Raw genomic sequence first — 12,051 nt, 5'->3', positions numbered from 1 at the left:
TGTGAGCCCATTCAAACATAGGCCTCTCTCAGAAGGTGGGACCAGACTCCAAGCAAATTTTAGAATCTTTTCCTGGACTGTCGAGGGCGAGGGGGCTGCATTCTGTTTGCATTGCAGGTAAATGGATGCATACCTCCCCCCTCCCACTACTGCCACAGAAGAGGCCGCGGGGGAGCGTAGGTGACATGGGGAGGGGGAGAGTTAGCCTATATCGCACTGTCTTGCTTCATCACTCGCCCACCTTATTTGGTTTAAATAATGGACTTCAGCACATCACCTGTTTAAATTGCAAAACAGGCAGGCAGTACTCCCAATACCAAAATACTCAAACAGATTGGGGTTATCCAGAGGCCCACAAAGCACGGGACTGGATGAATTGTTTACATACTAACTGCCACAGAGTTGAGAATTGTTTTTGCACCCTGAGGGTGAGGGCGAGAGCAAAAGTGGAGAACCCGATAGGGACGCCCCTCAGCAGCTGCTTGTTGGAACCCTGACCCACTCGAAAGTCCTGATAATAACTCTATTGAGCTGTGAAACGTTCCCTTCGTAGTGATAAATACAACCTTTTCACACACTTCATCATGAAAGCACCTTTGCTTTGGGGCATCCCCATAATGCCTTTAAGAACTTGTGTCCCATTTTCATTTCTGTTACTTGCTTACGGGATTCAGCATGCGTTTCGTGTTCTGATAAATGGGATTCCTTCCAGACACTGATCCTGTTACTGAGGGTACGGGCAGTATTTTAATGCAGTGTTTTGTTCATGGACTTGGCACCTTGTCAATACGTTGTGCCAAGTTATTGGTAGGTGGTTATTTATGTGTGGTCCCTGAGGATGTTAAGCAGTCTTTTACCCTCCTTGGAAAACTCACCGTGTGACACAGATCACAAGTCAGCAGTATTCAAGCATAAATGAATCATTCAACAAGTTCAAAGCATAGGGGGCTATTATAAGGATGCTCTACTCCACTTTACAGTACTTAGAAGTTTCCTTCAGACTCCACCTAACGCCTAACAGCTATATGATGATTAAATCGTGTCCGAATATTCAGGTGTCCTTACAAACGGTTGGAGTCACCAATTGTCATAATTTCAGACTTCAGGGCGAAAAAAACACCATTCTCTGTCACCTTGAAGCACTACACTCCGAAAACTGCTGCGTCATAAAGGACTTCCGGTAATGTGCATATCCTTGAAGACAGTGACTACTGAACTTGCCTGCCAGGCCCCTGTAGGTGTTCTTGGTTTTGGGAACTTTTGGAAAGATATTTACTTTTATGTTTAACTCTAGCGGTATATTTACAGTGGCAACACATATATAGTTTTCCTGCTTTTCTTGCCAATTTCGAGTGCTGTGGTTCTTTTCTCTGCCTTCTGTCTGGCCTTTTATTCTTGCTTCACCCCTCCGAAACCAAACAGAATTGAATGTTACACTCAATAACCCATATTCCCGCTCCCCATAAATCCAGTACACTCGGTTCCACATAATTGCTATCCACATAATTCCACTATACTACACAACTCCACTCAACACCACACAATTACACAACCCACAATTCTAATCCAACACCCATAATTCCAATCTACAACACATACATCCACTCCACAAAAAGTGGCTAAAACAGATTGACCTTGACAATGCCAATAGCTCTCTAAGGGCCTCATGTAGGTAGCGAAATACCGGTCGGTAACGGCCGATTTTCGGTAAATATGCCGTTACCGACCGGTATCCAGACAAGTGAGATGTAGGAGTCCAAAAACCACTTTTCGGTAAATATGAGGCGGTAAATACCGATTCATAGTTACCGAATCCTAAAATACCGATTCATATTTACCGAATACATAATTAACGAATCGGTAAATATGAAGTGGTAAATATGAAGTGGTAAAAATTTAAAATGACATGTAGGAGCAGTCGGTAATTAAGAAATCCAGGAAAATCGGTAAATAAGAGTCGGTAATTAACACGGATTGAAAGCAGGTGGTAACCATCAACAATGCACATAAGCAATCCCAAAATGCTACAGCGTGGACAACATGGCCGCCATGTACGTCATTGCAAGGCGCCTACGTCTACAGGCAGCAGGACTGAGGGTGTGGCGACGGGAGGAACAAATCTACAGACAGCGCATCACACTACTCCAGCTGACTGATGCAGAGATACATGAGAGGTACAGGCTACACCCCGAAACCATCATGGACCTGATAAGGGACCTGCACCCACTCCTGGACCAGCCAACAAGAAGGGCGCACGCCATACCACCACATGTGCAGGTGCTCTGCAGCCTACATCTACTGGCATCCGGCAGTTATCAGGTGGTGATAGCTGCGGTGGGTGGTGTATCCCAGAGTTGCCTGTCCCGTTTCTTCAGGAAGTTCCTGGATGCCATGATGCAGAGAATGCACCACTACATAAGCTTCCCAAACACACAGGCTGCACTGCAGAAAACAAAAACAGACTTTTATCACATGGCACAGTTCCCCCATGTCATCGGCTGTATTGATGGTACACACATCCCAATCTGTCCACCAGCTGATACAGAGCACATCTACAGGAACAGGAAGTCCACCCACTCCATCAATGTGCAGGTGATCTGTGATGCAGGGAACATCATCACAGATATTGTTGCAAAGTTTCCTGGGAGCACCCACGACTCTTACATCTTCCAGAATAGTGGGATCTACACACGACTGAGTGCCGGAGAATTCGGAGAGGGATACCTGCTGGGTAAGTAACAGTGACGCCCCTTGAAACCTGCAAATCATAGTGTATAGAGGCATGTAACTGATGGTTCCCTTTTACTCATCCAGGCGACAGTGCATATGCATGCCGTTCATTCATCCTCACTCCCTACCTACACCCAGCAACCCAGAGTGAGAGACGATACAACGTGGCCCACAAAACAACACGCAATGTGGTGGAGCGCACGTTTGGACTACTGAAGAGCAGGTTCCGCTGCCTCCACAAGAGCGGAGGCGCACGCCAGTACAAACCCATCACCTGCTGCAAGATTATTGCCACTTGTGCAATGCTGCACAACCTTGCCACGAAAAAAGGTACAGATGTGGAACTAACATATTTTGAGGACAACGAGGATGAGTCAGGCCAGCCAGAGGGCAGCGCAGCTAGAGTGCCAACTGCAATCGATGGGAGAGAGAGACGGGCAGAGATCACATGCAACTATTTCTGAGTAAGTGAGGGGACACAGCGAGTTGTGAGAAGTCATGACGTAGTTTAATGTGGCACCACGCCATGAACACATGAACAGGCCAATCTGGCAATATACCATCTATACAAGGAGTATGTCCAGGGTTACGTCACCCAATGGGAAGTGGCTAAGCAGGGCCACATCAATGTTTGCGCATACGCGCTGCAGTGGTGGATTGCACGGCCTGTGCATCCTCACTAGAGCCAACCCCAAGCCGCCTGCTGCTCCTGCGTGCTTCGGGGACGGGGGGTGTGATGCTGCTGCTGGTGTCGATGCTCTCCGCAGCATCCCCTGCAGCAGTTGTCGACGCCTGACTAGTCAATAGCACCCCTAGTGCACTTGTCACCTGCACCATCCCCCGAGACAGGTCGCTGCAGCACTGTGTTAGGCCCTCCTGCATCGTCACAGAGCGCCGGCAAAGTAGGGAAGTCGCAGTTGCCAGACGGTTGAGTGCCCTGCTGGTAGTGTCCCTTCTCTGGCGTTCCCGGCGCCGTGCTTCGATGTCAGCATCTAATTTGCTGCACAACTGCTGGATTGACTGGGACATGTCCCGAATGCCCGCAGCCATGCCGCCAATGTTTGTGTCCATGTTGACTAAGCTTGTCTTCATTACCCGCATGTGCCTCTGGACTGACATAACTGCCTTTGATTGCAGGCGCTGTTGCTTCAACATTTGGCCCTCGAGCCCCAAGAAGACACCATGGCCGTCAGTGGGTGCTGGTGGACTCTGGACACGCGACCTGCGGCGCCCTCTTGCTCCCGTCTGTGCTGCCTGTGAGGTGTGGGGCACAGTGGGATGGCTCCCTTCCTGGGGCCCGGTGCGGTCTTCTGGGCCCATGCTGTCGTCTGACGAGGTGTCGAAGGCTCGTAGCCTGGCTGCTGGACGCCTCCTCATTCTCACACCTGCAAGCGGAGATGTGGCCGGTGATTCGAACATGAGTGGCGATGCTGGCTGTGGTTGTGGTGATGCTGGCTCTCGGTGAGGTGATGCTGGCTCTCGGTGAGGTGATGCTGGCTCTCGGTGAGGTGATGCTGGCTCTGTGTGCGGCGAGGCTGGCTGTGTTGGTGGTGCGGCTGCAAGTGGGCCTGCTCCCTGGTCTGAACTCGTGCTGGCTAGAGGTGATTTTTGTGGCCGGTGTGCCGTCTCCCCTGCAGCATGCCCTGTACTGCATGATGTCACATCTGTGGACAGAAAAACAACATTGGCTCAGTGTCCCCGAAGGGCTGCATTGCAAGCGTCACAATAAATCATTTCACATTCCAATCTGTCCTCTGTCTCCTTGTGCCTCGAGTGCGTGACATGCCTTGTTGCCCTGTAACATTTACGTCATGGTTAGTGTTGCCCTGACTACATCTCCCGGAATGCAATGCCTGTCTGCACTGACACGTGTGGACTGCAGTGTGATTCTCGTTTCACAATGGGGAATGTGGGATAGGGGTAGGGGAGGCTACATTGCTGTGCTTTCGTCTTACCTTGGTGTGTTGCGGCTCTGGCAGAGCTGTCGGCGTCCCCAAGACCCACGACGCTCTCTTGCTCGATTGTGGCCGCCACCAGCTCCTCCAGTTCGGTGAGGGCAGGTGCCCTGTTGGTTCCACCTCCGGTCTGGATGGCCTCCTTCTGGATGTCGCCCATCTTCCTCTTGGTCACAATCCTCAGGTCATACCAGCGCTTTTTGAGGACCTCAATGTCCCTGTGGGTCACTCCCACAGCATTGACCTGCGCCTGGATGGCCAGCCATATGTTGCGCTTTTCGGCCTCAGGCACTTGCAGGGATTGCCTCCCAAACAGCTTCTGGTGCTGCTTCACCACCTCCTCCACCAGCACCTGGAGTTCCTTGGGGCTGAATTTGAGCTTCCTCCTCCTTTCCCCTCCGTCTTTCTGTGTTCTCTGGCTGGACATGCTGTTCGTTTCCCGCTCGCACATGCAACTGCTCCCTGCCTCTCCTCTGCACTCCAAGCCTCTCCAGGGTCGGCAAATTATGTACACCTGCCTGGGTGTGGCCACTTCGGCTAATTGTGTACACCTGCCTGGGTGTGGGCAGTTCCTGGTTGGGTGGGCTGTCGTTGCACAGGATTAGCTGTTTCGTCAAGTCATGTGATGTTATTTACCGAATCCGTACATACCGATTCGGTATTTTCCGATTCGGTAGATACCACCTCGGTATTTTCGGATTCGGTAGATACCACCTCGGTATTTTCCGAATCGGTAATTATCACCTCGGTATTTACCGAATCGGTGAATTCCGATTCGTATTTACCGAATGTTACCGAATCGGTAACTGTTACCGAATTTTTACCTACATATAACTTACCGATTCTAATTTACCGATTTGGTACGGCTCGGTATTTAAGAACCGGTAAAATTTATTTACCTACATGAGGCCCTAAGAGAGAGAAGGCCCCGATTTCTTTGTAAACACTTTACCTTCAGAATCACTGCTGGCTCTTAAAGCAGCTTTGTGTTAAAATTAATTTTGAAAGTAAAATTGTCGGCTCCCATGCAGGCCGCTCCTGTTTTGTACACACTTTATTGATTACCACATTCTCCTATTCAGTTATATATATGTTGCATGTTGGTAGTTTTCATTTATGTAGTGCTAGCACATGCTAGTATATGCGTAATTGTGCGTGCGCGCAGGCACAATCAGAAGATTTGTACATACTTTATTATCCCAGATTAAAGAATGCTAAGTGGATGCGCTGTCATTCTTACAGTGCGTATTGTTGAATCTCCAAAACAAGCCAGAAATTACCAGATAATATTTATAGTTCATGCTGTATAATACTGAAATAGACATTACATTTTGACCAGTAATTTATTTTACGGGCAGCACATACGTTACTGTTCTGCCGTGTTTTTAGTCACACGTGCTAAGAGTGGATCCATTACAGTTTTGACTACGCTGCTCATGTTTGTGTTTTTTTAGTTTTTTTTTTTTTAACTGACATTGGCATTTACATTTATTTTTGTGAAAGCTCTCCTCTTGAAAACTGCAAATTGACTTAATTTAGACATGGTTTGTCACTGAAACGAGACACTACTGTTCCTTAAACATACTACTTTGTTGCATTTGATCTTAACCTAATACGTTTTTACAACCCTTAATGCGAGCGAGGAATTAAGAAAAAAGTGTCTCCATTACGTGGGAAAACTCAGTAATTGATTGCCGCGTATCTGAAGATAATGTGTCTGTTTATCTAATTAACCTAATTTTGCTTCTGGTAAGGTTCAAAGGCCATCCATCCCTGCATTAGGAAAGTGCAGGATAGGCTCAGAACATACAGTACAGTCTACCAGTCTGCTGCACTTGCTTTGCTGCATTGTTTTTGTAGATGCATGGTATGTCTTGCTGCATCAATCTGGACGGGTCATCCCTATTTTCAGCAAGAACTGCACCACAGCCCTTTTGGAAGCTCCACCAGCAGGAGCCTCATTAATAAAGGGGCCTAGCTTCAAATAGGGTTGTTTACTTTCGCGACAGCTGTGGGAGAGCAGCAGGGTACGATGGATTTGTAATAATGCTGCCCATGGCCTTTGCTGCCAAATTCATCATTCTTAGTCCTCTAGGCAATGCTACTAGCTGCTTCTCTTTTCCAGTCGGGAATTCCCACATTTTAAGTCCTCTTAACAGTGCTGCTACCTGCTTATCTGGTTTCATTGGTAATTCCCCATTCTTAGTCCTCTGGAAAGTGCTGCAGCTGCGTCTCTGTTCATACATCCACTACACTCCAAATCAAAACACATAGGTATAACACATTATTTACAACGCAAATAGCTCTAACGCTCACAAATGTGAGACCTGTTGCATTGGAAATGCTTGTTTTTCTTTTGTAGCATCGTCTTGATAGAGAGATCTCTTTGGTCTTTGTCACCACCATGTCAAACAGCGTTTTATGGTCTTGTAGTATTCTAGGGGCGCTTGGCATCTCACTGGGTTCTTTTGCTACTGATATCTTTTTTGTTCACCCCCGCTTCTTGTTGCATATCCCACCTATTTCTATCTGGGATATGTCCATTGGGTACTTCAGGCCAGACTTGCTTTTGTGGATAATACTTTGCTGCAGAGTTATTTATCTCCCCCTTCATAGGCTGTAGTGTCCTCCTCACTGCTTCCCTCCTAATAGATCGATCTCAAATGATCAGGCTCAGAGGCTGTGCAAGATTCAAAAAGTGGAGCTGGAGATCTCATGTATGTGCCTGTACTGCTTGCCGACCCCCCTCACCTGCATCATTAGGTGTGCCTTACTCAACAGCCTGTGCCTTACTCAACAGCATGGTGGTCCTTTAAACCTCTCTGGGGATTTCTGCTGATGCTTGTAAGCCATTACCATGCATTGCATCCCCTTTGCTGGCTCATTCTCTCTCTCCTGTCGCTCTCTGGAGCCAGAGAATCCACTAACTCCACTCCTCGCTAGCTAGTCTAAAGCATGTCTCTACCGTTGTAGATAGCAGTGAAGGTCCACAATGTAGCCTCTGCAACCCCCTTACTCTGTTGCTGTTAATTGCACTTGATTTGCTGTTTTGGATGCTGCAGAACAGAATAGGGCATGTTCTATTTATTATAGTCCTGCATTAATAGAAGGTACTTTAGCATTCGAAGTATGAGAGGTTGAAAAGAGTGACAACATGTTTAGTATGTGTCTGAATTGCAAGTTGAATTAACTGCTGTTTTGAGAACTCTGGCAGTGAGGTAAAATGAACGTTTTAGATAGTAAAACAAAATCGGGAACAAAGAGCAAGTGTCATTATTTCAACCATGTTAGAGTTACATGTTAAATATATACGCTGTGTTCTTCAGACAAAAGCCGTTCATTTAGTTAATTAAATGAGGTGAAGTGTATGCTTTCAGGGCAACAATGTCACTCTTCTTAACACAGTATTACAAAAGCCAATTAAGTTGTGAAAAGTGTGCGTCACCATGTTGTACCCATGTGGTGCAGTTATGATAAATTAGTCTCTGTTTAGCCTTCTGTTATACGACAGATTAAAAGGGATCAATTTGTTCAGTGCCAATACTGTGTTGGCAGCTAATTTGTTCAGGTGTCTCAAGATGTCAGAAACAAATTTACCAAAGTGTTACATTTTCTAGATCGTTTTCATCCCAATTTATTCAACAGAGCTCCTAAAGTTATATGTGCTTGATGTCAGATACCAAACAACATCCTGTACTGTCTCAGTAAAATAAAAGCCAGGCGTTCTGTTGGAACCTGAGTCAAGTTTGGGAACTTCCGCTTTAAAATATTGTTGAAAACCTCATTGATTTTGGCATATTGTTCATTCAATTTCATTTTGTACAATCACTTGTTTGTGATCCTAAAAGTTGTGTTTTGGCGCTAGAAGATGCTTCGTGCACATGTAGCTTTATAGGAGAATATTAAATGGACTGCCTTCCAGCAAAGTGAAAAAATGAGGTGTGGTTAGGGATGTAAATTGGTGACTATTAAACAACAACAAACATTGAGTAGGGCCAGAACTCAGATTCTTACGTTTGCAGTAACTGCAGAATTGACAGTGTGGTTTGACCAAGTGGTAAGATAATGTGAGGAATAAATCGAGCAATATTATTGATGGTTCTGTATGTTCTTTGTTAAGGTGCACGTAAATAAGCAACTTATAAAACTAATGTAATTATTTGCACTCTCGAATTTAAATGTCTATGGAAATGTCTACAGAAAGTATTTCAGTTTAATGTAAATATCACTTGTTGATTTACAGGTTAAGGGAGCAAAAGGGCAGATTGCACGAGCCGAAGTCCTTCAGGGTGCTTTGTGGGATTTACTGACTGCCCTTTTTTCAAATCCTGTGGATAGTAATTTAATCTGTGCAGTAAAGTTACTAAAGGTATGGATATTTCTTAATTATTTTTTATTTTAATTTTAATAACTTAATATGCAACGGTAATATGCAAAGTAAACTATTAAGATCCTCCTTAGGTGCCCATCGCCCTATCTACTTCATTCCCAGTGCTGACTGTGCAATAAATGACTACATTTAACCCTGTGAAATCTCAACTCTGTATGTTTTGAGAAATTTTCAGTTGGTTAGCAGAAATGATGACATTTAGTATAAACATTTGCTCTGGTGTTTATAGTGTGTCCAAGCAACATATTTAACTATATTTGTGTTTCAAGTATCATATTTAACTATATGTTTGCTTTGTGCTGCCACACTTGCAACTACATAATGCCAAACAAAATGGCCGTAAACCTCCACTTAGGCTCTTGACTGGAAACAATTTCCCTTTGCAAAACTTATTTTAACCATGCTTTCTTCACCTTCCCTCTTCTTTTTTTTCTCTACTGTTTTGGGCAGAGCCTCTTCAAGTTCAGTGTCCCAGAAATAAATTCCTTTTCTCATACATTATATGGAGTTTTGCTGTTTAGAGAAGCCCCTCCTGGAATCCCAGGACTTAGAATTTCTTCCTTCACTGCATGTAATAAATATCTGATGGGTACTTGTAAACGCAGATTATTCCTCTTTAGAATATTTCCCAGGTGCCAGGCTGGATCCGGAAGTTTTCACAGCAGGGCTCCCATGCGATGTGTGTTGTCTTCGTTTCACCTCAGAAATGAGAGCAGAGCCACATATAAGCGCCACTCCTGTGCACAGTCAGTTTCTTTCTTTTTGCACTTTGGACCACAGATGCCTCTTTCGTCGGTTTGACGATTTGTCAAATTCTTCCAGGGTGCAAGGGAAATGATGCCCCCACTAATGCCACTTGGTTCAAATCATGTGGCATTGTCGTAAACAGATGTTGGCGATGGACCTGCACAAGGTGTGCATCTAGTATGAGCTCAGGACACAGTATCCAATTGTTTGAGGAAGGTGGCTTCATGCACGCAAAGGCAGTGATGTGTCACGCTCACAGTTCGGGGTATTGACCTTTTCCCGCAGTCGAGGTCATGCAGTAAGTGGAAGTCCAAATCAAAGTAGAAACACAAGAAGGTGAAGTGGTTCTCAACCCCATCCAGCCATTCTCTGTCAAAATAGAAGTCGTGAGGGTGTCATGGTGCCAGTCAATCTATTTCCCGATTGCGGAGCTAATCCCACTGTTCCGATTTTTGGCACTCCTCTGGCTCCCTCTCACGCGCCTTGCCGACCCATGGATCTGAAGAGAGATCCAGTTGGCTTACTGGCAGTGCATCAATCCTCTGTGCGGTTCGAGCCTCTGGAACCTGCCTTGGGTTTCATTCCGGTGGGGGAAATGCACTCTAGCTCTTAGTCCTTAAGCATATCCCCCGCTGACTGCTTTGGGACCAGCGTCGGCTGAGGACCTGCGTCCAACCCCGTGTCCAACCCCGAGCCGAATCGGTATCAATGCTGACTGTTTCGCACACTGACCCTGCTCTAGTGCACCTGATTCCTGATCAGTATGATTCAGACAAAATACTTTCTCTACCACGGAGCCATCCTTAGTTGCTCCACTAGCATTTTGGTTCCAAATCTGATCAGGGGTTGCCACCACTTGGAAAGGAAAATTAATATGATTTACCTCCACATTGTGATGACGACAGTTAATATATGGATTTACAAGAGGTCAGTGGGATTGATAACTTCCGCTAATGCAGGTTTGAATTCCCCTCTTGGGCCACCAACAGAGGAGAGTGCTTCCTTTGCTGTAGTTATAAGACATGCTGCTGTGGGCCTGGATCTGCAACTTCCTACTCTTGAGATAAAAGTACATTTGGTCATTGAAGGCCTTCATCCTGGACCGGCTTCTACTGACTATCGTTCAACAAAGCCCAAACAGACTTAGTCTAAACCTTGCTCTTGCTCACCAGAGAACAAGCTGATGACCAGACACCACTGATCAGCACCAACTCACCACAGCTTCAGCCCATGTCAGAGAACCTCTGAAGAGCACATACCCTATCTACTACTAGAGGTGGGAGCTGTACTGTCCAAAGGTGTCATCAAGAGGGTGCTGGACTGGGAAATAGGGACGGGTTGTTACTCATGCTCATTTCCCTGTGCCGAAGCAGTATGGAGGCTTTCATCCTATTTTAGATCTTCACCCTCTTAATGCCTTCCTGTGGAAGGTCAAATTCAAAATGCTCACACCGGTCCACGTTCTCTTTAGCCTGGGTAAAGGCAACTTGGTAGTAACCTTGAACCTACACGACGAGTACTTTCATTTGCCCATCCAGCAGTCCCTCAGACACTACCTAAGGTTCTGTGTTGGCCAGGAGCATTTTCAGTTTGCCGTGCTCCTCTTTGACCATATCAGGTCTCGTTGGGTGTTCACGAAAGTGATGGCGCAGGTCACCGCCTATCTTTGTCATAGTCAGTCATAGAACACGCCCAGCCTGTTAGAGATTTTGGCCATTTGCCTGGCGTTGAAGGCCTTCCTACCGTCCATGAAGGGAGGTTGGTACAGTTTCTCACAGACAACAGCAGCATCGTGTATGACTGTAAAAAGCTCCAGCCTGCAAAATATTCTAACAGTGAAGGGTTTGCGGTTTGATAGAGTATCCAACAGAAAGAGCATTACAAAAAGTAAATAACTTGTTCTTTTGCACGGTGCATCTCTTCTGGATTCATGTGTTGTGCGTTATTCCACTGGGCTCTAGTGGTTTGGTCCGGAAACATTTTATTTTTCTGGTGTCCACCACAGAGCTTCAATGGACGGACCACAGCTGCGTCCACTTCACCTTCAAGAGAACGACGACCCACCACCACCAGCATCAGGCCGCCCGCAGAAGCTGGAACAAGATCACAGCAGACCAGCTCGCCGCTTCCCTGAGCCAGCACCCTCCCGCCAGCTCAGCGAACCCCAGCCAGGCCGCCGACAACCTCACGAAGTGGATCAGCAACTGCGCGGACGAACTCGCCCCGCTG

At 46.3% G+C, this 12,051-nt stretch overlaps 1 protein-coding gene across 1 annotated transcript in view; it reads left to right on the top strand.

Annotated features, from left to right (window-relative positions):
• Positions 1–12,051, top strand: part of PAIP1 (poly(A) binding protein interacting protein 1) — a 659,103-nt gene that overhangs the window by 250,292 nt on the left and 396,760 nt on the right. The window contains exon 5 of the mRNA XM_085638605.1: positions 8,929–9,054. Within this exon, the coding sequence (XP_085494731.1) occupies positions 8,929–9,054 (126 nt within the window). The remainder of the gene's footprint in view (positions 1–8,928; positions 9,055–12,051) is intronic.

Source organism: Triturus cristatus, chromosome 2_1 (genome assembly GCF_964204655.1).
Source record: "Triturus cristatus chromosome 2_1, aTriCri1.1, whole genome shotgun sequence".
Taxonomy (NCBI): Eukaryota; Metazoa; Chordata; class Amphibia; order Caudata; family Salamandridae; genus Triturus; species Triturus cristatus.
The sequence above is the reverse complement of the archived record's forward strand: the minus strand, read 5'-3'. Positions and strand labels throughout refer to the sequence as shown.